Source organism: Budorcas taxicolor, chromosome 16, assembly GCF_023091745.1.
Source record: "Budorcas taxicolor isolate Tak-1 chromosome 16, Takin1.1, whole genome shotgun sequence".
In the NCBI taxonomy this organism is placed as follows: domain Eukaryota; kingdom Metazoa; phylum Chordata; class Mammalia; order Artiodactyla; family Bovidae; genus Budorcas; species Budorcas taxicolor.
The window spans coordinates 68,071,322-68,097,075 of record NC_068925.1 but is presented as its reverse complement, the minus strand read 5'-3'; the positions used below and the strand labels follow the sequence as shown (position 1 = coordinate 68,097,075).

Genomic DNA, 25,754 nt, shown 5'->3' with positions numbered 1-25,754 from the left:
GAAAGTCTAAAAATCAGTAAGCCAACAGAACAGCGAGCAAGACTGCAGTAAGCCAATAGTTACTCAATAAAAACAGAAAGAAAAAAAGACACCTTGAGTTTTATTTTAGGACATGTACAAATATCTATATAATGAAAAGCTAAATGATATCATAGCTGATAAAATAATCTTGGCTTTTTAATTTTTTTTAGATTTCATAAGAATATTTAATTTTTATAACATAATAGAAATTCTCAGCTGCAAATTAAGACACCCAAGATCTAAGTGAATATGCTTAGGAATCAGATCAACTTGAATCAGATCAAATCCTTAAGTCACTTTTTAGTAGTTATATAACCTCAGTAAATTATCATGTATTTTCTCATATCAAATATTTTATCCTATAGTTTCCTGAATTGTACAATAGAATGCAATACCCAATGCATAGGGTAACTATCTCATTTTTGTCAACATCCCTTTTTTAGACCATCTCAGGTAAAGTATCTCTTCCAGTATGCTCTTTCACTTCAACTCTTCAGTTTGTTCTATACGCTTATCAGTATGCGAGTGACATTCTCCATTTACCATTCTAATCCTAGCAGTTAGAACAGTGCCTTGAACACAGACCGAGTGCTCAATAAATATCTGTTGGATTAATGAGTGATTTCTATTCCACAGGATTTCTTTCAGGCTGTCAAACAAGGAGCCTTGCCTCTCTTGATCCGCTGTGGTTAAGTAGCCCAAGCTGGCTCTCAGAGCAGTATCCTTCTCCTGGACTCCCTGAGTTCAGAGGTGAGCCTGGGACCCACAAAATCAAGCGGTTCCTTCCCAGAGGCTGATACAAATTCTGAGAGAGAGGAACTCTTTTGTTCTGAGGCCTTAGATTCTAAGGCCCTTGTTGGCCAGGTACCACCAGTCATTTTTTCCACACACAAAGAGTCTAATGAAGAATAAAGCCAAAGAAAGGAAAGCAGAAATGAGAGATGGAAAACACTCTGGTACAAACATTAGCCAAATTCTTGGATTCAATCATACCTGAAAATAGAATTTTCTATGAATGCTTAGTATTTAAGCTTGGTCTATTTAGATGGTCTAAATAGATGGTCTATGTATTTTAATTTAATTTCTGTCACTTTAATCTGAAAAAGCCCTAATATACCACACCTAGTATAGTCACTCTGAGAATTTTTGCCCCAAAGAGGTTTTCCTCCAACTAATTGGCTATGGGGCAACTTTGCTGTGAAAGATAAAATAACTGGTTGACAGGTTTCAACTAGTTGGCAGTGGTTTCATTTCTCCACTGACTCAGTGTTCCCATTTTTATATTATATACCTCTTAGGTCTCATTAAGATCTATAGAGTGATGAGCAGATGTGATGGTCTTAGCAAAGTCAATAACTTATGTATAATGACTTGATAGAAAATACAGTGATAAGAAAACTTACTGAAGTGTGAAATAAGAGTATAAAGTTGGATTGCATACCATACTAAAGCGATATCGTATCAGTTTGTAAATCCTTCGGTGAGCACAATCATCCCTCCCACCTGTCAAAAGCAAAGATTTACCAAGCTATGGTGAATATAAAAGGGTAATGACTAATTCATAGGACAGGGGCTTCCCTGGTACCTCAGACAGTCAAGAATCTGCCTGCAATACAGAAGACCCTGTATTCAATCCCTGGGTCAGGAAGATCCCCTGGAGAAGGGAATGGGTACACACTCCAATATTCTTGCCTGGACAATTCCATGGACAGAGCAGCTTGACGGGCTACAGTCCATGGGGTTGCAAAGAGTCAGGCAATGACTGAGTGACTAACTGTAATTTATAACAGCCTTTAGGAGTATTAATTATTCCAGTATCATTTTTAGCTAATTTAGGTACTAAAGATTGGTTTCTAATGCTGTCTTTATCAAATTTATCACACAATATTAGAAGTTGCAGGCAAACCCATCAAGCTCTTCTTATATCCCTGCAAAAGGAAAAGGTTATGTGTTTCTTGATGAATATGTTTCTAGAAAATGGTAACATAATGTAGCCAGAATTGTGGTATTTGAGACAGAATCTGACTTAGAGAATTTGGTGAAATATAAGGACTGAGAATGGGATGGAACATTTAACTGTGGTCCAGGTATCTATGATCAGTTATATATGTTACATATATTGATAAAAAATAGCAGTATCCCTCCTCTGTTCATTTTACTCTCAGGGGACAGCTGAAAAGACTTAACAGCAGATTTTTTTTACATCAGAAAGAAATTATATCCAACATAAGATTCTGAGGGTTTCCCTAGTGGCTCAAACAGTAAAGAATCTGCCTGCAATGTGGGAGACCCGGGTTCAATCCTTGGGTTGGGAAGATCCTCTGGAGAAGGAAGTGGTATTCTTGCCTGGGAAATCCCATGGATAGAGGAGCCTGGTGGGCTACAGTCCATGGAGTCACAAAGAGTTGGACATGACTGAGTGGCTAACACACTAAGATCCTGAATCATTGATGATAAACTTTGAGAAAGGAAGTACCTTTGTTTTCCAGGATATACCCCAATACAACTACGTGCATGCAAGCTCAGTCATGTCCGGCTTTGCCATCCTATGAACAGTAGCCCACCAGGCTCTTCTGTTCATGGGATTTCCCTGGCAAGGACACTGGAGTGGGTTGCCATTTCCTTCTCCAGGGGATCCTCCTGATCCAGGGATCAAACTCAAGTTTCCTGCATCTCCTGCATTGCATGTAGATTCTTTACCACTTGACCCATTGGGGAAGCAATACAACTATAACATGAATTTACACACATTTGGAATGTATTCAAGTATTTTCCAAAATATTTTCATTTTTAATTTTTCACAACAAATTGTTTAAAAACTTTGTTTTCAATTTTTCATCTTAATTATATCCTTTTAGATGTAACTTTATTTTCATTAATTTATCTTTTACAGCAAAATTGTCTTATGGTCTATTTAGTTGTGTGGCAATACTGCTTGCTTGGCAGCAAAGATTCTTATAGTGAAGACACCTAGAACCCTAAAATACCTATGTTGTTTCACAAAGTCAAAAATGACATGTAGATAAAGTCCTAAGCATGGTTCCTAGCACATGACATTTATTGAGTGAATGTAGCTAATGCTATTTTCTCCTTGCCAGCCGTGTATTTCTGGGCAGGCCTTTAACCTCTCTAGGCTTCATTTTTCTCATCTGAAAATGAATGACTGGATTAGCTGTTATCTAAGGTCTTCAACATCTCTAAAATTCTATTAATTTGATTGCATTTAAATGATTAAAAATATACCACAGTTTGGAAATCTTTCTCATGTTCAGTTAAATCAGGTACTTGAATTAACACTAATTTAATGCCACACCCTCATATCCATGAGACAGAAGTGAAACATAGAGAATGTGTTCAAAGGTTGAGGCCATAACATCTCTTCTCAATAAAGAAGAAAAGGTAATTATAACTCCTTTGTATGGGTCAAAAAGATGCAAGTTTTGCCCATCTCTGGGTTCTCACCTGGGCAAGGCCGAATGTTGCACATGATGGTTTCCACGGCAATCCCTTCACACGGCCGCCCACCGTGTTGAGCTGATGGATTATTGCAAGTTCTGGTCCTGGTTCGGTTGCCGCGTCCACAGCTCCTTGTACATTCTTCCCAGAGACTCCATTCTGACCAGTTCCCATCCACTATCCAAAGGTGACACGTTAACACCATCAGGGACGTTTCAATCGAAAGAACTTATACTGAGACAAGCCATAGTTAGGGGACAGAAGTGGGTATCTATTGAACCACGTGCCTGTCTGTTGAATAAAGAGGTGTACCTGGACACGGCTTCTGGTGACAGTTTTGCATTTCTGAATCCGATCCCTGGCAAGGCTTCCCACCGTTGGCTGGAGAGGGGTTGTTGCACAGACGACTCCTCTTCTGGATTCCTTTTCCACAGGTGACACTGCAGGGTCTCCAGGCCGACCACTGGGAAAAGCCACCGGGGACTGCAAATAAAACACTGTACTTGGTCTCTGTTATTGTAAATACAAAAATTGTAAGTTAGATTTCATGGAAGACATGCACTCGGTCTAGCACTGAACATAGAAAGGCTGAGAAATTGTTTATGGAAGCTCTTCTTTAGTGTAAAAGTAAAACCGAAGCATCCGAGAAGCACTGAGCAGTTAACTAGAGTTTCTTCCTGGTTCCAGTCCTGATTCATTTGGACATGGCTGTTGAAAGAGTGAGCGACGAAGAGATTTATATGCTGTTTACCTTTTGGAAATATGTCATTCTTTGAAGCAAAACTATGCACTGATTTTTGAGAATAATTTTAACCTAGTTTTAAAAACAAAATTCCATTTGGGATTTTGAATTATTAACCTGGTATTCTGCAGCTCTCATCTGTACTGTTTTTAATCTCTTCAGTTTGTAATGTGATTTTTGTCCTATCCCTATAATCTAGAAGTATCTTAACGGTACAAGAGATATGGGCTAAGATGCTTAATGGTTTTTATTGTTTAGATTGCCCCAGGTACTGTTTAATAAGAACATATCAGGGTAAACGAATATCACACTCACCCTGGACTATGACAGGCACTCTCACAAGGACAGAACCCATCAAGTTTCGAGCAACGCATTCATACTCAGATGTATCTTCTTTCTGAGCAGCAGCGATATGTAATGAGTTGTTGGACAACACATTAATTCGCTCATCCCAGAGGATAGAGTGCCCTTGACGGGACCATGTAATGGCTGGACGAGGCTCTCCAGTTGCTTGACAATTCAAGATGACTTCGCTGCCAGCATTAATAATAGTTTCTACTGGTTCAAGAGTGATAATAGGAGGACCTATGGAGAAAAGCACATGTTTCTTAGTTTTTGTGGAATTATATTTACATTGTGAGTCATATTATATAATAACATTATTTAGAAAAAATTAAACTGATTTTTTTAATAAAATGTAGCTTCTCAACTGTTAAGGTTGTAATTGCCATTGACAGAATGTTTTATTTAGTAAACGGTAAAAATTTTAAATGCCTAAGCAATCTAGCCTAGAGCATGGGCTCTGCAGTTGTGCTTTTCTGGATTCACATTCTGCTTCTGCTCTTTACTACCTTTTTGAATCACTGTGTCCTTAAAAATGGTGCCTAGTTCAGAGGATCTTGTTTGACTCAACTAAGATGATGCAAGCACAGATCTTCAACAAAAGACAAGAAGATAATATCATTAGTCCTACTGTTCTTATTATTTTTGTTATTGCTTTTGTCTGTGTTTTACATGGTGAACATTTAATTCTTTCCCTTACATCATTTTTTGAGGTTAAGAGTTGTTATTAAGTTATTCTTTCATCACTGATCATCATTCTCAATATATACTGCTGCTGCTGCTAAGTCACTTCAGTCGTGTCCGACTCTGCACGACCCCATAGACAGCAGCCCACCAGGCTCCCCCGTCCCTGGGATTCTCCAGGCAAGAACACTGGAGTGGGTTGCCATTTCCATCTCCAATGCGTGAAAGTGAAGTCACTCAGTCATATCCGACTCTTAGCGACCCCATGGACTGCAGCCTACCGGGCTCCTCCGTCCATAGGATTTTCCAGGCAAGAGTACTGGAGTGGGGTGCCATTGCCTTCTCCCTCAATATATACATATATTGAGAATTTATTTCTTGCCAGGCATTGTGCACAGATACAGTATCTAGTTTCAAGGGATTCAGAGTCTATTTATAAGACAGACAAGTAACCAGTTATTGAGCTATAATATACATATAAAATTTAGTAACACAATAGGTAGAATAGAATTTAGTACAGAATAGATAAATGTGTGGTAACATGAGAGCCTAAACAATAGTGACTCAATACACCAAACAAAAGTTATGTCTCTGGAAATGAAGAGGTAAAGGAAGACATTCAAGAATTATTAAAGTAGGAGTTATAGGAGTTAGCCATTCAATAGTATAGCATAAAGGGATGAATTGAAGACTACAGGGTTTTGATTTGGGGAATACAGTTTATCTTTGGGTAAATTCAGTAGAATACGCAAGAAAGAAACAGATTTATTAGGAAGGAATAAGGAATGATGATTTGCATCCATTTAGAAATGCTGAGCTTGAGATATCTGTAGGACAGTCAAGTGGAGATGTCTATTCATATCTCAAGCTTAGAATAGAGATAGAGGTAAGATTGCTTCAGGAGTGAGTCTAAAATGAGAGGGAGAGATCCAAAGACAGAAACTATTGCAACTTTATTAGGTAAGAAATGAACAGAAAATGAGCCTGTAAATGATACTCAGAGCTGATCACTGAGGAAGGAAGAAATTCAGAAGAAAATGGTATCCTAGTAACCAAAGTGTGTTTCAAGGAGGAGCGAGAGGTCAACAGTATCTATAGTGGATGGCAGCTGTTCAAATGAAGGTATTGGAAAGAGAAAAGGAACTATAAAATATAAAAAGTTGGTGGCATAATATTTATACTGGTCTACAATGTCAAGAAAGAGAATATAAAGGACTTCACGGAGAAGAAGCTTAAACTGGATTTTTTAAAAAAATGAGTAAGATTACATATAGAAGAAAGGAACTGCCATGGAGAGAAGCAAACAGTATGGAGATAGTTAGCTCTGAAAGGTGATTCAGCCTGGACAGCAGCAGCATGCAGGTTTTAAACATTTGGTTAAAATCTTAAAAGAAAATCTAAAGGGTTTACATTTGAATAGGTGAGAATAGGGGAGTGTGTTTTTTCTTGATACAGTCTGATAGGATGACAGCAGTGTTTCAGACTGAACTGAACGGTGGAAGGATTGGCTCAACAGAAAGTGATGCATATGAGATAATTCAGGGTGGTGGCTGCATATTACAGACCAGGAGCTATATCTGGAATGATAGAACACAAAACAAAAACAGAAGTAAAATGTGTTTTATGGTAATACTACTATGATAGTATTTTATGTAAAAGTATCACTGACATGTTGTCTTTTACAAAAGGAATTCTTTCAGGTGAGGTTTGAATCTTTCAGTGTTATTAATGTATTATTCATATATATGTCCGCATCATCCTCAAATTGTGTTCTTACTTGACGTTTCTATTAAAATCACTTTAAGAACTTTCCGGGCTCTAAGAACACCCCTCCAGTTTCAGATTATATTATGTATTCCATAGACTGTGGTCGACTAAAGTAAATGGCTCAATTAGTCATGCAACACACTAAATAAGAACACTGAATAAATAAGCCTGTTCATATTATTATGCTCAAAAAAGTGTTCAATAAAACTAAGACTCTTCATTTAGATTCCATATTTGAACATTTCCAATGGCACGTAGTCTATAAATTAATTTAACAATAAGTCCCATATGTAAAAAAATTAAAAAAGGAAAAGAAAAAATTCCATATGTACATCTTTCAAAGTTTAATTAATTCTATCAGTCATATAATAATTTGTTAAATATGAGCATTTTATCTAAATGAAGACATTCCTTATGGTACTTTAATCTTAAACATTGTATTTTTTACTTTTTTATATCCCTCATTTATTACAATGAATTTATTGTCAGTATATGTAAATGAGCTAATCTAATGCAGTATTTCTTAAAACTTGGCCAGTGAATCACTCTCCCTGGGGAGATTAATTGTGAGATGCCCTACATACATTCACCCAAGAAAGCCATGAAACCCTGGGTTGGGGGGATTTCATGAGAATAACATTTTGGGGGGGGAAATTTAGATTATTATATCCTCCTCTAATTGAGTTAAATTCACATCTGCATGCTAACATTTCTGGAAATATCTGGAGTAAAGAAAACTGGTGCACCTAAGCAGAGCTTGGCATATAGTAGGTGCTCTTATATATATATATAATAAATGAAAACTTCGTTTAATCTATTTTTCTCAGAATTATTCAATCATGACACTCTACTTTTCTCCTAATGATATCCATAAAGTTATTATTTGGTACATTTGTATTTTAATAAAACACTATCTTAGACATAGAAACAAGCTTATGAATAATATATTCTATTGTATAATATTCTATTGTATATAGTTTATATAATATTCTATTGTATAGATTAGAATTTTATTCTATTAGAATAAAATTCAGCAATAGAATATTACTCTACTGAATATTATTCAGCCACGAAAAGGAGGGAATCCTGCCATTTGTGACAACACGGAAGGCATTGTGTTAAGTGAAATATGCCAGACAAGAGGCAAATAGTTGCATGCTGCCACTTACATGTAGAATCTTAAAAAGTCAGGAACAGAGAATAGACTGGGCGTGGCCAGGGGCTGAAGGGTGGGGAGGTGGGCAGATAGTGGTCAAAACATACAGACTTTTCATCATAAAAATGAGTAACTTTTGAGAATCTAATGTATAGTATGATGACTCCAGTTAGTCACACCATACTCTATACTTGAAATTTGCTGAATAGATCTTAAACATTCTCACCAAAAATCCCACAAAAAAACAAACAAACAAAAAAGTGTGAGGTGATGAATATGTTAATTAACTTGATTGTGGTAATCATTTTACAGTGTATTCAATATATGTAAATCAAATCATCACACTGTACACTTTACTTTCTTTCACCATGCCACGTGGCAGGTGGGATCTTAGTTTCCTGACTTGGTATTGAACCTGCACCCCCTGCAGTAGAAGTCTTAACCACTGGACCACCAGGCAAGTTCTATACTGTATGCTTTAAATATACATAGTTTTATTTGTCAGTTATACCTCACTAAGGCTGCAGGGGGTACCACCGTCTTCAATATCTATTAAATATCTATTCAGCATTTCAGAGAATATATAGAAATAGAGAAATATCTATTCAAGTTTTAGAGAATAGTAGTTTGGTAAACAGCTGTTAGTAAATGGTCTACAGCATCTCTTAATCGTGAATAAAAAATGTAAATTCATTCCATTAAATACCAAGCCTATTCACAAAATAAACTGATTTCCTTAACTTAATGACACTGTTCTCAGGTCAGCCCCTGAAGTGGTTCTGGGGTCTGTCCACTGAGTCACTGGAGTCTGTCATGCTTTTCAAATTACGAAAACCTATCTTCTGATTGTTTATACTGAGGACCTTCATCACAAGCACGCTCATCCTGCCAAGAACACACAGATACTTCACAACAGATTGACAGCAATTGATCCAGAGAACTCTTGAGTTCATTTACATTAGTCTTTATTTTTAACACCTAGTTTGAAAGTGCCATAAAATGACATCTTTGTAAGCTCCTTACAAGAATGGTAGGGAGCTAGAAAAAGGGTATTTGACCGAATATATTGCAAACAGCAACAAAAGCTCTGATACCAAACCACTGCAAATTTGAACTGTATATGTTAGGTAAAATAGACAAAAATACCTGTGCAAAGTTGTGTCAGTCTTCTGGTTGATAACAGTTGCTCTATCAGCAGCAGCAAACTAAATTAGACTCTGAAAGCTACCATTAATGTATTTGCTAGAAAGTTAAATGAACAATTATATGGATATTTCTTCAATCAAATTTAAGCAGCTTACTTTGCAAAGTCAGACTCATGCTGCGTTCCACCACCCCAGCTTCATTGGTAGCTACACATGTATAATCACCAGCATCTTCATTCTACGGAAATAAGCAGTGTTTTATAAAAATAGCCTACCGAGCAGTGAAAATCATATTTTTTTTCACCATGAGCTTGTTTATGCAATTGTGTTTATGAAAAGGTATTTTAATAGAGATAGGAAAACTTACATATATTTAACCATACAAATAGATTTAAAAAAAAAGAAATTCTTAGCTAAATTTTTTTTTTTCTATACAACCTAGGGAACTCTACCACACAACTGGTAGAAACCAAAGCAGAAATACCATATTTTATAATGATTTATCCAAAATTATCTTAGTAAAGAAAAATGCCAATATGACTCTTAGTGACCCAATGGACTGTAGCCCACCAGGCTCCTCCATCCATGGGATTTTCCAGGCAAGAGTACTGGAGTGGGGTGCCATTGCCTTCTCCAATAGATATCTTAAAAAGCATTAAATATTCAGAATGAATGAATAAATATCTAGTTCTTTGTTATAGAGGTTATTAAAAACATTAATGTTAGCCTCTACTTTAGAAGCTTGAAATATAGGAAAGAAAGTGAAAAACTAATTTACTAGTGATGCAAATCACAGAACCTAAGTGATAAATTTATACATACATGATATAGAAAAGAAGTACCACATGAATTTAGATTTGATATCTAATTAGAGATTTTGGTAAGGTCTTATGAACAGAGGAATTCTGGTCTTGTTAATAAAAAGAATAAGTCAATTAGGGCGAACTGAATTGCAGGAAGTGGAAGAGGGTAGGAGAAGAGAGATGGATGTTGGTTTAGATAATTTAGTCAAACTATCAATGCATGATCCAGATAGAAATTTCTCATAGGAAACTGTAGGTGGAACTTGAAAGAGTTTCGGGGTTGAAGGCATAGGGTTAGGAATCTGAAATTGTGTGGTGGAAAATCAGTATTAATATAAGAAGAAGTACCAAGGACTTCAAAAGTAGTTATGTTTGTGTAGCGGTAAAGCGGGGAAAGCAGCAATGAAGAAACTGATTAGTGTAGCCAGAGGTAGAAATCATCTCAAAATTGAAGGAACAGTCAACAGCATCTAATGCTGAAATAAAACCAAGCTGAATAAAAGACCGAAAGTGGTCCATTGAAACAGGTCCACTGGGCAGTATAGTCTAATTACGATTTCAATGAATTCAACAGTGGGTTAACAAATAACTCATCTTTAGTTAAGAATTTTTTAGATAAAATATCTCATTCCCTTGACCCTCAAATTAGAATAACTTAAAGTACTAATATTGCCTGAATTACTGAAGCTTTTGGAAAGCCTGATAAAGTTGTTGACTTAGTGATGAAATCTACCTTATATTTAAAATGGTGTTTGTAATTCTTCAAATTCCTCATTCTAAAATAGATTTAAGGAAGTTATCTACTGATGCTGAATAACAGGTCAATGATGGAGAACAAAGCAGCTAATTTTTTTTATTGCTCGTACTCCTTTGAAGGGCTAAAAATCATCAATTTGAACTATCTTTTCAGTTTTTTAAAAGAACCCATTGATTCAGATTTTATGATTAAAATAGGAATGCAGAGAAACTTCCTATGGCACCTATAGAGAGGTGTTGATTGTGACATTTAAAGTGTGTACTGACAACTCAGTGTGACTTACCACAGTGCCATAAATGGCCAAGGAGCCATTGCCAAGTTGCCGGATTCTGTGGCTAATTTCAATATCAATCCCCCTTCTGCTCCACTGGATGGTTGGGGCGGGATCTCCTTTCACCTCACAATTCAGGATTGCATTACCACCAAGTGGTTCAATCCAGTTAGAAGGGTAATCATCTTTGAAGACTGGAGGTTCTGGAAAATAACAAAAGACGAGTGTATATTCGTCTTTGCGATTCTAACCTATTTAAAAGACAATTTAGTGAAGAGGGGAAAAGCCACTTTTGAGCCCCATGAATCTTGCAGAATCAGCTGCTCATGCTGATCGGCGAGAGAATTTTGTCCATTTCAGTAATCTAAGTGAATGATTCCATTTGTGCTAAATGATCTCTTCACATACTGCTTACCTACTTTTGAGATGAACACTCATAATTTGTTTTTATCTCATGAGTTTGCACATCTGTGAAATAAGACTAAACTAATAAACATGAAGTTACATCATATTACTATATAATAGGGATCCAAAATACAAACCATTCATCATAAATATTGAAAATAGAACACTTTCACCCACCTTTCACATAAACAAATCCAATTGCCTTCACAAAACCAACGCTGTTTTCGGCAGTGCACACGTAAGTGCCTGAATCCTCTTTTGATATCCTTTCAATAACAAGTTCAGTGTGTCCACTGACGCTGTCAAAGTGGGCTGAAGGAAACAAAATAGAGTACACAAATGTCTCTCAGTAACCTCAGAAAATAATCATGACAGCTCAATATTTTGCAAGTTAGATTTATGAGTTGGTCAGCAATTCAACCAAAGAGATCTCATTATGACACTGGAGGAGAGAGCCCTTTCAAGAGATTTCTTCCTCTGGGCTATTTGCAATGTCTCTAGACACTTGTTTGAAGAATGAAAAAGAGAATGATAACAAACATCTTCTAAAATTATTTTCGATTACACCTTTCATCTCAAAGAGTTGCCTAACGCTGGCTCGCACTCTCTCTAGGTTTCAAAAATCTTTCCTTCAGAAATATGACATTTTCCATTTCATTTCTCTCACCACCACTTTTCCTCCCAAACAATTTACATCAAGAACATGGAAATCTTTTCAGTTATAATTCAACTGACCTGGCAACTCGGAAGGAAAGTCATGAACACCTACGCTAGTTAGGTAATAATGACAAGATTAAATTTGTAATAATTTGAACTTGCCCATAAGTGGTAATGATATAAATTACCAAAGGTAGTTTCAATACTTGGAATAGAGTATAAGATAAATATGTGAATCCTAAAACAATCGATACTAAATAAGATTCCGATTAGACCAACCAATATCTAATTACATTAAGTAGGTTTACTTTGCAGATTCTCTCCCATTCAAATTATCTTTTTTTTTTGCATATAATTGCTTTACAATGTTAAGTATTTTTTGTACAACAAAGTGAATCAGGTATATGTGAACATATATTTTCTCCCTCTTGGACCACCTCCACTCCCCCAACCCCCAATCCCACCCATCTAGGTCATCACAGAGCATGGGGTTGAGTTCCCTGTGCTATATAGCCGGTTCAAATTATCTTTTAAAGTTTTCATACTGCTGAATAGTAAGTGGAAAATTAAGCTTTAAAAACTTAAATATCTAAGTTAGTATTCTGTCTTCAGAAAACAGTCCTGATCAGGTTTTTTAGAGTTTATTGTTCTTTAGTGAAGTATATGATACTATTACTGTTGAGGTGACACAGCTGATAAATTCTAGTTATCATAAATCTTTATAACAGAAAACTCAAGCTTATTACTAACTTTCTAGCGAGGCATTTCTTAAATGCTAATAGTGTAGTACTTCAGAACTCAATTTTAGGAAGCAACAATTTCTTTTTACAAACAGTATCTTCGTGCTGGTGCTAAAAGTCTAACAGATAGCAACACATCTTCCCCGTGATGCGTGGCAGTACCTGAACACGTAGTGCACACACAGATTGGAAATTGTTTACTTAATTGATCTACACTCTGATAGTGGATTAGAGAGGTTAATTCATACAATGAAAAAGAGAGTTCTCTGTAAAATTAGGTGAATCTTCAGGGCTCTCACAGTTGTCTTAATCAATAAGGAAGGAGGTCTCAGGTAGCTCAGTGGTAAAGAATTCTCCTGCCAGTGCAGGAGCTGCAGGAGACACGAGTTTGATCCCTAGGTCAGGAATATCCCTGGAGGGGGAAAATGGCAACCCATTCCAGTATTCTTGCCTGGGAAATCCTATGGACAGAGAAGCCTGGCAGGCTGCAGTCGGTGGGGTCACGAAGATTCAGACACGACTGAGTGAGAACAGCGAAGAGGTCCAGGGGGATACATTTGGGCATCTGTGTATATGACTTCTTGGGGAGGGGAATTAGTTTTAGGTTAAAAAACCTACCTATATCCTTCAATATATGGTCCTGTAATCAACGTGTCCTTTCTAAAGAATGAAAAGAACACATATCCTGGGCATAGGCTAAAATCCAGGCAAAAGTACACATTTTACAGAATTTAAAGCAATCAATTCATGCAACTTTTCAATCAATTCCCACAGTTAAAGAAAATGGAGATGGGTTTCAAGTTCTCTATCTGTACTTATTCACTTCTTAAGAATTAAATTACCAACCTGGGATGATATTGTTATTGAAGGTCCATGTTAACTTGGGCAATGGAATACCAGTTGCTTTACAGTTTAATCGGAGCTGTTCTCCCTTATTTAATGACACATCTCCAGGGAGTTCAGTAAAAGTGGGAAGAACATGAACAGTCAGGCTGATGGTGTGTGTGTCTTCACCTGCGGCATTGTTAGCAATGCAGGTATAAGTGCCAGAATCCTCCGGCTTAAAGAAAGAAAAGTCATTGTGCATAAAATTACATGATCTTACATCATATCACATATAATTCATAAAACTGCATAGCTTGGTCCCCAAAGGAGCACTCTAAAGATGATTTAAATTTCCATCTTTTAGTCTGAACCATCTGGCTAGTTTTTACAAAGCATAATTTACAATGTTTAAGAAATTAAAAGTCCATACCTTACAGAACTATAGCATTTTATAGTAAGAAGATCTTAGAAAACTTTAGATCATGCAGTTTTAGTAAACATCAACTGCCGTACTACAATGTACAACTAAAGAGCAAATGTACTCCCAAAGGCTGTTAGAATCTTGATGGCATAGCTGGTTCTCTGGGTAATGTGGCACACCAAGGACCATGAAAATGATCAAAGGAAATGGCAACAGTCAGGGTAATTAGCTGCAATTCCAAGATTTCACTTGCTAAATCCAATAGCCAGCTCTTGGCAATCATTTTACTAGAAGTTTTAGCAGCATTTGACACAATTCTGGCTTCCTTCTTTTTAAAACCATGTCTTCACTTGGCTTCCAGGACACCCCATTCCCCTAGTTTCCTTTCTGCCTCACTGATTGCTTTTCTTCCATCTCCTTTTGCTGGCTTCCCCTCCACATTAATTTGCCAACGTAGGTGTATAAGAGGGCTCAGTCTCTGTTCCTCTTTTCTTCTGTCCACACTCAACTCGCTTTTAATGGCTTTAAAAACCATCTACATGCTGAGACGAGTACCAGTATGTCCAGCCCAGATGTTTCTTCCAAACTCCAATTGTACTGAACTTATTCCAACGCTCTGCTCGGTTGCCTAGAAGACATCTCAAGCGCAGGTCCAAAACCAAACTCCCCTCTTCGCCTTTCCGGTCTATCTGCAGCCTTCACTCCATCTCAGTTGATGACTAGTCTGTTCTTCCAGCTGTTCGTGACTTTGCCCTCAGACACTGGAGTGTTTGTTTATTCTTTTTCACACTATTTTCAGTCTAGCTAGGAAATCCTAGCTTCAAAGTATACACAAAATCCAACCACTTCTCACTCACCCCTTCTCAGCTAATGTTCTGCTTTGAGTCCTATAATCTCTCATCTGCCTCCAGACCATCTTCCCAACTGGTCTTTCAGCTTCTTTCCTTGCCTCCCTACCATATATTCTCATCACAATAGTCAATGCAATATGGCAAAAACATAAGGCAGACAACATTGCTCCCCTGCTCAAAACCTGTAATGGATTCTGATTTTACTCAGAGTAAAATGCACATTGTTACATGGGATTCCAAAGAGTCAGACACAACTGAGCAACTGAACAGCAATGAGGTATTACATGTATCTGGTCTTCACTTTTCTCTGACTTCTTCTCTCTCTTCCTTCTTTTTTTCACTGGTCTCCTGTTTCTCAAATACATCAGGCATGTTCCTACATTTTTTTTAAAATTCTTTGCACCTACCTTCATTTCTTTACCCCCCAAATCTGGGGTAGGGGATCCCAGTTTTCTGCCTCTCTCCCAGGCAGAGAAAACTGGGATGCTCCTCTCCCAGATATCTGCTTAGCTAATTCACTTCCTTCAAATTTTGCTCAAAGTATTTGCTTCCCAGAGGACATTTATTCTGACCATGCTATTTAAAAATATAACTTGTACTCTTCCAAATTCTGATACCTTTTACCTGTTCTTATTTTATTTTTCATACCAGTTGTTTTCTTTTGAATTGTATACATACTTTATTTTTATTTTTTACTATTTTATTATCATTCTTTTGAAATGTATGCATCGTTTATTTTTGTTATTGACTCTCTCACTCCTTTAGGAATAAACTCCATGAAGGCAAGGATCTTTCATTGCTTTGTTCAATGTATTTATTCCCAGTGTCTAAATCTGTGCTGATCATAGAGAAGGTACTCAATACTCAATAAATATTTGTTACATTAATGACTGAATGCTTCTGACTGTATTAAGGTCCACAGCACAGACTTTTCCTTATTTTTTAAAAAGAAGTTTAAGAATAGATTTTCTTTGCATTGAAGCATCAAGTAATTGATTGGCAATGCAGCATAAAAATATAATCACTTACTATAGATACAATCTAACACTGCTAGGGTTTCATAATGATTTTTAAGGGCAAACAGAAATAAATAATATTCCATGTAAAGGTCTCCTCACCCTGACACCACTTAGCTGCTCTTAAATTCCCAGATCTTAACATCTTAAGTTTAAAAACCAAAGATTTTATGGAAGTGAAGCTTTGGAAAATCCAGATTATACATATTATTCACAGATAGACATATCATTTGTGTCTTTCATCTGTTATTTATAAGGTACCTTATTGTTGCTATTAAAAAAAATTTATCTCAGTTGTCCCACTAAAAGTTTAAACTTTTCTCATTTAATTCCTTCAGGTCTATAAGAGTGATTGAGAGGTCAAATTCAACATTCTTGAATCTGACAGTAGTTCCTACCAGAGACTGTATACCAGTTTAAACAAACAAATTTAACATTATTTTATCACTCTTAAGTTCACATTTTTAACTTTTCATAGGTCTGAAATTGGGATCAGTTCAGTTCAGTTCAGTTCAGTCGCTCAGTCGTGTCCGACTCACATACAACTTAAAAATTGATGGTCTTCTCTAGTTTACTTGACTGGATTTTTTTTTTCCTTTCTTTCTTAGTGGTACATAAAATAAAGGTGCATCTTACAATTGATAGAAACCTAGATTTGAATAAATACAATTTCTGCTTGTACATAAGATCAAGTTATCCTATCCCTAGGGCTATTTATCTGGTAATCAAGGAGTCTACCTAACAGCGGAAATTATACTATGAAGTGAATGTGACCAATTTTATCAATTTAATCTGTTTGAATTTAATTCTATGAAGATTTTATAATGAAATTTAGGTACTTCGAAGGGTAATGAAAAGGAATAATGAAAGTATTAGTCACTCAGTCATGTCTGACTCTTTGCGGTCCCATGGACAGTAGCCTACCAGGCTCCTCTGTCCAAGGAATTCTCCGGGCAAGAATACTGGAGTGGGTAGCCATTCCCTTCTCCATGGCATCTTCCTGGCCCAGGGATAGAACCAGGGTCTCCTGCACTGTAGGCAGATTCTTTACTATTTGTGCCACCAGGGAAGTCCAAAGATAGGCACAAAAGCTTTGAAAGTGATTCACATTTTGATCATGTTTAATAGTTGGTCCCAAGTGTTGATACACTGAAACCATATGATAATTTTTAAAAAGTCATGTGGTATGCATAGATATAGATTCTTCTTCAAAATGGCTAATATTGAAAAACAGATGCTTCCCATAGCTACTATTCTGCAGACTGGACAAATACTACCTAAGAATATTCAAAATTCCCAGCTTGCACAGATCCCTAAGACTGAAAGTTATTTAAAAACCTGAAAAGACAAAAAAGCCTGCTTTTTGTATTTGCTTAATAATACATCACACATTCTGACACCTCTACTCTTTGAACAATGTCTCATGCATTGTTACAAGCATGGAATATAATAGAGGCTTAGAATTTTCCTGATAAAGATTTCCACAAAAATAAAATAAGTTTAGAAAACAGTCATTTATAAGTTCCCATGATGTGCTAAATACTATCCTTGGGGATGTAAAATGAAATATATATAAAATTAATTTTTTGACCTGCATTTATAAGGGTACTTTTCTTTCATTATTCCCTGGTGCTTCAGTGGTTAGGACTTGGCTCTTTCGCTGCTGTGGAAGTTTGACCCCTGATTAGGGAACTAAGATCCCACAAGCTGTGTGGCACAGACAGAAACAAACAAAACAAAAAATACATTTTCAAGCTAAATCACTAAAACGGTGAATTAATGATCTGTCTCAATGTATCTCTTCATATTTATTAAACTTACCACAACATTTTCCAGGATAAGCTCTCCATAGGGTTCGACAGTGTATTTTCCTAACAAGTTAGCCAAAAGAACATTGTCTTTTTTCCAGTTAATTGCTGGTGTGGGGATTCCATCAGCCACACATGGAAGAACGGCTCGTGAATTCTCATTGACCGTGTAATGTACTTCTGTACTTTGGATTCTAGGTGGTACTATAAAGAGTTTTTAAAAAGAAAGTCATTCAGGATGTTGAGTTCAATCATTATTCACACTGAAAATGAACACACAATAGATTCTCTTGAGAGTAACTTGGTAGAAATACTAACAAAATATATCAAGTCATTTGTTTGTTACTCTGAAAGCAATCAATATTTTTGACACTAGCAAGAATTCTAAGGCATTTGTACATGTTGGATGTACTTACAATGAGCCTTGGAAAAAACAACATTGAACTGGTGAGAAATATTTAAATTTTATTTGACTTACTGACTTTCCCTTGAGTTTCTTTTGCTTATTGCAGTGAAATAAAACAAACAAGAGCCACTAAAGCCAAAACCACTTCTACAGTTGTATAATTGCTGGATTTGTATCACAGAGATACTGTGAGGACAAACTAATAAAACTCACTAGTTTAAAACACTATAAAATACCTCATATTAAAGCTAAAGAAAAAAATTTATTGCAGTACTTCACATGTTACAACAAATGTAAGTAAAACTGGTGAAAACATTTAATTTAGTTTTTATACTATCACAGAGGAAATGTTTTATAGTGATTTCATAATTCCATGCAAATACTGCTTATGCTTCAAATTTTTTGAAATGGAATTTAGGCAACATGGAAAGATCAACTGAATATTTCAGGGTACAAAGAAATACCTTAGAGGATTCAGTACTAAGATATTTACTTCTAACAGAAAAGTTTAACTATGTTAAGAATTCTTGACTAAAAAAGGAAAAATATACTCTCCTCCCCAAACAGTAAATTTCAGAATTATTCAAATACATCAGTGAGAAATGGATCAACTTTTTCACAAATTTTTTAAAGTTACAGAACACAATAGGTTTCAGCAAAAAAAAAAAAAAAAGATTATATGGATATGCAAACATTATATGAATAATTATATGCATAAACAGGCTTCCCTGGTAGCTCAGCTGGTAAGAATCTGCCTGCAATGTAAGAGACCCTGGTTCAATTTCTGGGTCAGAAAGCTCCCCTAGAGAAGGGATAGGCTACCCACTTCAGAATTTTTGGGCTTCCCTGGTGGCTCAGCTGGTAAAGAATCCACCTGCAATGCAGGAGTCCTGGGTTCAATCCCTGGGTTGGGAAGATCCCCTGGAGGAAGGCATGGCAACCCACTCCAGTATTCTTCCTGGAGAATCCCATGAACAGAGGAGCCTGGCAGGCTGCAGTCCATGGGGTTGCACACAGTCGGACACGACTGAAGCCACTTTACCATGCACATATGTGCACACACGTACAAAAATGATAGATAACATTGAAAAGCCTAAAACCTATTTTGTTGAATGGTATATCATAAATATCTAGTTCATTTTCATTAATTTATGTTATATTTTCATTATCTCCTTTATCCTGGTTTCCCTGGAGTTGGTATTTCAACTTTGCTAACAGTTAGTTAGCTAAACAAAGGCAGTTCAACTTTGCTAAAGTTGCAACACTAGTGCATTTACTTACTCTTTGTAAAAATGAAAATTTTAAGGCTGTGACCACTATACTTGATTTTAGTTTTGGGTACATACAATACATTTTGATGTGGTGTCCTTATTTTTATGATTTTCTAAATTTGAAAATAAAATCGTATTCTTTGACCTACTTGCTAATCAGAATGATAATTTTTAATTTGCTTGGGGTTGGGGTTTTGGCATTAAAAATTCATTACACATTTCAAGCTTTATTGCATTATGGGTGGGAACTGTGGCCTATACTTTTAAGTTATTATTAATGATTTCTTTGTTGTTTGCGTGCACGCACACTCAGTTGTATCTGACTCTTTGGCTCCAGGCTCCTCTGTCTACGGAATTTTCCAGGCAAGAATACTGGAGTGGGTTGCCATTTCCTCCTCCAGGGGATCTTCCTGACCCAGGGATTGAACCCGTGTCTCCTGTAGCTCTGAATTGTAGGCAGACTCTTTATCACTTAGCTACCTGGGAAGTCCCTCTTTGTTGTTTAGTATACACTTACTTTTGATAAATTTTCTATAAACGTGAAAAAAGGAATATTACTGATTTGAAACCAAAAGACTAATGTGTATTAATTAGTTCAATTATATTAGCTGAAAGCAAGAATAAAATTTTAGAAAATTCAAATACACCTGAAAGACAAAAAAACCACTTTCACAAATTTTTAAAAAAGAAAAAACAGAAACTCCTTATTAAAATGAGAGATACTTCTGAAAATAGTAGTTGAAAACAGTTTAATTTATTTATTGTTTCTTACCACTGATATTAACGGTTATTCTATCTTTAGTCTTCAAATATATATTAATAACTAAAATATTTCAATGCTGATTTTTAGATATTTTATTAGTTGTCTGAATACAAAGGAAAAACAGGTATTTTTTTTTCTATTACAAAAATATACCTGTAAATGTTTTGCTACTTTAAAATAATGAATCAAATAGATCTCCAATGCTCACTAGGTTCACATTACAGTTATAAGGTAGGTCACATGCTGGTTAGTTTTGGGCCAGGAGGAGTTGCGATTCGAAAAGTAAAGCGGAAGAGCAACAAAACAAATGAACTCCTCACAAGTCAACTTGTAGATCCCAGTAGTCACCATATGAGGGTGCTGGCAACAGATTAATTATCCTGGCTTTATGAATAAAATCACTCTCACAAGGTGTGTGCACAAATAAACAGAGCTGACCCAAAACATATCTGAAGGACACGCGTACCTACACACCACATGCATAACACCACACTCCGCTCTGGTCTGCTGTTTTTCATTGTTTTTATTTCCATCATATTTTCCCCTGGTGGTCTCTTCTCTCTGCCGTGGTAAAGTAGTGAACTGAAATAACTTATGCTAAACAACCTACCATGCACGGTGAGCTTGGTGCTTGTGCTGCTTGATCCTGCCACGTTAGCTGCCATGCACGTGTACTGGCCAGCATCACCAGGCTGAGCAAATGCTATCTGCAGAGCACCGGAGCTGAGGATGCGCTGGCGGACTGACTCCATAATTACATGCCCATCTTTATGCCACATGATGTCAGGGGGTGGGAGGCCATCTGCCTCACAGGGTAGCATGATGGGCTTATCCACAACAGTGATGTATTCCTTCCGATGAGGGCTAATGACTGGAGGAACTAAAAGTTACAAAGTTTAATCATCATCTTAAAAGTGTGAATGTACTCTTTATGCAATGTGGTCTTATTCTAGCAAAATGAAGTCACGTGGTTATGAAACAAAGCCCTGATTTTACCATATCAAAGGGTGGCTACAGTTTATTTTTGCTGGAAAAGAAGATTCATTGAATCCACTGCAGAAAATCATTCTCTACATAGTTAACAAATATAAAGGACAATCAATCTTGAGATTTAAACATGTACTCATGAGGGATTGCATGTCCAGAAAACCAACTGTTGATAGAGGTATTTTCTTTAACACACATGTATTATGTGATTCATTCATCAGCTCCTTGAACTTTAAAAGTAGATCTCTTCCAGGTCTGGAAATTATTCACCTGCTCAGACCCCTTTATCCATGCTTTTCCTGCTGTGCTTATGATCTCATATGCTGGGACCATATTTAACAATGTATTATTTTAATGAATAAAGAAGTAGGATATTGAAAAGAATTACAATTAATCTTTGAACAGCACAGGGGGTAAGGATGATGACTCTCTGCACTACAGAAAATCCAAATTTAACTGATAATTGGCCTTCAGTATCCTTAACCCCTCTGCATCTGTGGTTTTATGTCTCCAGATTTAACCAACTTCGGCTCGTGCAGTAATGTAGTATTTACTACTGAATAAGTGGACCTGCACGGTTTGAATCATTGATTAAGGATTGAATTTGTACAGACGGAACTCTTCATACTTTTTCAGAAAAGAGTGGACAGGCTTATGATGGCAGTTTCTCTTCCTGGTGTTTACAATAGTGATTATCACTCAGGCTATTTTACTTAGCTTTAAAGACACATCACATAATTACGAGAGAACAATCAAACACAAGTGAGGAACAACCAACCACAAGCACAGGAGAAAGGAAGGTAAAGATGATACCCCCTCCCAGTGTCAGTCAATCCAAGTCCAGAGACACTGACAAGGTGCAGAAAAAACGATGGTAAATTTACTGTACTTTTCAGTAAATTTACTTTACTGTGCAGGCCAAAAGAATAAAATTGTTTGAAATGTCTACCACCTATTCAAAATATTGTTACCACATGCTATAAGAAACAAGGGGCCCCTGAGAACTCTACTGATCCAAGTGATGCCCTGTGGATAGCAAGTCCCAGAGACCGGGAAATATCTGCTGTGTCTCTAGAGGAGGCTGGGCAGAAATGGCTAACCAAGGGAGACCAAATTTTAGGGTACACTAACAGTAATGAGTGGGCTTCCCAATGGCTCCATGGTAAAGAATCTGCCTACAATGCAGAAGACAAAAGAGATGTGAGTTTGATCCCTGGGTTGGGAAGATCCCCTGGAGGAGAAAACAGCAACCACTCCAGTTTTCTTGCCTAGAAGATTTCATGGACAGAGGAGCCTGGTGGGCTACAGTCTGTGGGGCTGCAGAGTCAGACATGACTGAGTGCATATGCATACCCATGCACACACACACACATAATGGTAGTGAGTAAATCAACAAGTTGTGAAAAATATGAATAACTTAAAATTATGTATATCAACCAAAGTTATCTGGTTGATTTTCTGCTTGCTATTACATACTGTTATCTGTTAAGAGATTTTTTTGTTGTTGTTGTTCCCATTGCATGGCATATGGGATCTTAGTTCCCCAATCACGGATCAAACCCATGCCTCCTACATTGTAGGCAGGGAATCTTAACCACTGGACCACCAGGGAAGTCCCTACATGCTGTATCTGAAAAGAGAGAGTCTATTCAGAGTTTTTCATGCCTCTAGAGTATGCAATTATCTCTGATTGCTTTTGGAATACTGAAATCCTATTAGTTGTTTTAATGTGTTTCTTTGTCCCATAATCGCTCCTGTAATTTTAATCAATTAGTGAAAGAAAAAATCCTAATTCTTTTATATGATCCAAGTGGATGAAGCACAAGCTGGAATCAAGATTGTGGGGGGAAATATCAATAACCTCAAATATGCAGATGACACTGAAGAGGAATTAAAGAACCTCTTGAAGAAGGTGAAAGAAGAGAGTGAAAAAGCTGGCTTAAAACTCAACATTCAAAAAACGAAGATCATGGCATCTGGTCCCATCACTTCATAGCAAATAGGTGGGGAAACAGTGGAAACAGTGACAGACTTTATTTTCTTGGGCTCCAAAATCACTGCAGATGGTGACTACAGCCATGAAAAGATGCTTGCTCCTTGAACGAAAAGCTATGACAAACCTAGATAGCATCTTAAAAGGCAGAGACATTCCTTTGCCTACAAAGGCCCTGCCTACAAAGGCCTGTCTAGTCAAAGCTATGGTTTTTCCAGTAGTCATGTATGGATATGAGAGTTGGACCATAAGAAGGCTGAGCACTGAAGAATTAATGCTTTTGAACTGTGGTGTTGGAGAAGACTCTTGAGAGTCCCTTGGATAGCAAGGAGATCCAACCAGTCAATCCTAAAGGAAATCAACCCTGAATATTCACTGGAAGGACTGAGGCTGAAGCTCCAACACTTTGGCCACCTGATGGAAAAGAGCTGACTCACTGAAAAAGACCCTAATGCTGGGAAAGATTGAAGGTAGGAGGAGAAGGGGACGGCAGAGGATGAGATGGTTGAATAGCATCACCAACTCAAAGGACATGAGTTTGAACAAACTCTGGGAGATTGTGAATAACAAGAGACCCTAGTATGCTGCAGTCCATTGGGTCACAAAGAGTTGGACACAGCTGAGCAACTGAACAACAATGTTGCCAAAACCAATGACTATTTCTTGGTCATCATCTTAATTGACTGTCCCTTGAGTTAAAAAACAAAAAATCTGTCTATTCCTTCTTGAAACTCTGTCCTCTCCTTGACTCCATCTAGTTTTCCTCTGTCATCTTTCCTCTCTCCTTTGTTATTCTTTTTAGCATTCTGTTTTTCAGACCTCTTAACAATGCAGAGTCTTGGGCTCTTTTCTATCCAAATACTCATCCAGTCTTGTGGACTAAAAAACCCTAATTACTTCCAAATTTGTATCTTAGGCTGTACTTCTCCTTTGAGTCCTGAATTCATAAATAATCAATGCTTTTTGACATCTCTGCTAGGATTTCTAACAGTTTCCCACATCTGACATGATCAGCCCACAAAGGTCCATCTAGTCAAGGCTATGGTTTTTCCAGTGGTCATGTATGGATGTGAGAGTTGGACTGTGAAGAAAGCTGAGTGCCGAAGAATTGATGCTTTTGAAGTGTGGTGTTGGAGAAGACTCTTGAGAGTCCCTTGGACTGCAAGGAGATCCAACCAGTCCATTCTGAAGGAGATTAGCCCTGGGTGTTCATGGGAAGGACTGATGCTGGAGCTGAAACCAGTACTTTGGCCACCTCATGCGAAGAGTTGACTCATTGGAAAAGACACTGATGCTGGGAGGGATTGGGGGCAGGAGGAGAAGGGGATGACAGAGGATGAGATGGGTGGATGGCATCACCGACTCGATGGATGTGAGTCTGAGTGAACTCCGGGAGTTGGTGATGGACAGGGAGACCTGGCGTGCTGCGATTCATGGGGTCACAGAGTCAGACACGACTGACTGAACTGAACTGAACATGATTAGAAATCATGTTTTCCTTCCTCCAAAACTAGTTCCTCTCCTTGAACTCCACCCCGCCCCCCCATAGCAATATCTCCACTCGAGCCCAAAGCCCAGGAAACATCCCAGTCTGAATAATCAGCAATCCTGGCTATTATATCTCCAAAAAATTTCTTGAATCCACCACTTTGTTTTTCATTTACCCCTGTGACTCTCATAAATACTGCCACCCCCAGCCAGACCATATCACATGATGCCTAGAGCCATGGTCCTCAACATTTTTGGCACCAGGAACTAGTTTCATGGAAGACAATTTTTCCATGGACTGAGGAGGGGGACTGGTTTTGGGATGATTCAATACATTACATTTATTGTGCGCTCTATTTCTATTATTATTACATCAGTTTCACCTCCAAATATCAGGTCTTAGATCCTGTTGGTTGGGGACGCCTGGCCTAAGCACTTTACTAGTTCTTCCAGATCTAGTCTTGAGCTTTCTCTAAATCATTACCTACATACCAGCAAAAGAGAGCTTCTTAGAACCAAACAAAAGTCTGTGTTAAATCATGGAAAGCTTCAATATTGCACAGAAAAGAAAATCTTTCCCCTCCTCTGGTCTTCCAGGTGTTCCATGCACTGGCCCCACCTTATCTGCCACGATTCTTTTCTTACCCTTTCCTGCTTCGGGACCATCACACACACTGCCTTCTCTTCCGTGGGCACTCTGCTACCTTTACATGGCTCATCCTCACTTGTCATTCAGATCTCAGCTCTAATGGTGCCTCCAGAGAAGATTGGTTTTGTTTTTTCCTTCCTTACACCATAAAAATATTACGTCTGTAATGTTCAATATGGTGTTGGAGAAGACTCTCTTGAGAGTCCCTTGGACTGCAAGGAGATCCAACCAGTCCATTTTAAAGGAGATCAGCCCTGGGTGTTCTTTGGAAGGACTGATGCTAAAGCTGAAACTCCAGTACTTTGGCCACCTCATGCGAAGAGTTGCCTC

The 25,754-nt window shown here is 37.4% G+C and overlaps 1 protein-coding gene across 1 annotated transcript in view; it reads right to left on the bottom strand.

The window, feature by feature from the left end:
- HMCN1 (hemicentin 1) overlaps positions 1 to 25,754 on the bottom strand; it is a 537,345-nt gene that overhangs the window by 60,178 nt on the left and 451,413 nt on the right. The window contains exons 81-89 of the mRNA XM_052653879.1: positions 20,918 to 21,187; positions 17,881 to 18,071; positions 13,793 to 14,006; positions 11,727 to 11,861; positions 11,157 to 11,347; positions 9,470 to 9,551; positions 4,535 to 4,804; positions 3,790 to 3,960; positions 3,484 to 3,654 (exon numbers count right to left, since the gene is read on the bottom strand). Coding sequence (XP_052509839.1) covers positions 3,484 to 3,654; positions 3,790 to 3,960; positions 4,535 to 4,804; positions 9,470 to 9,551; positions 11,157 to 11,347; positions 11,727 to 11,861; positions 13,793 to 14,006; positions 17,881 to 18,071; positions 20,918 to 21,187 — 1,695 coding nt within the window. The remainder of the gene's footprint in view (positions 1 to 3,483; positions 3,655 to 3,789; positions 3,961 to 4,534; positions 4,805 to 9,469; positions 9,552 to 11,156; positions 11,348 to 11,726; positions 11,862 to 13,792; positions 14,007 to 17,880; positions 18,072 to 20,917; positions 21,188 to 25,754) is intronic.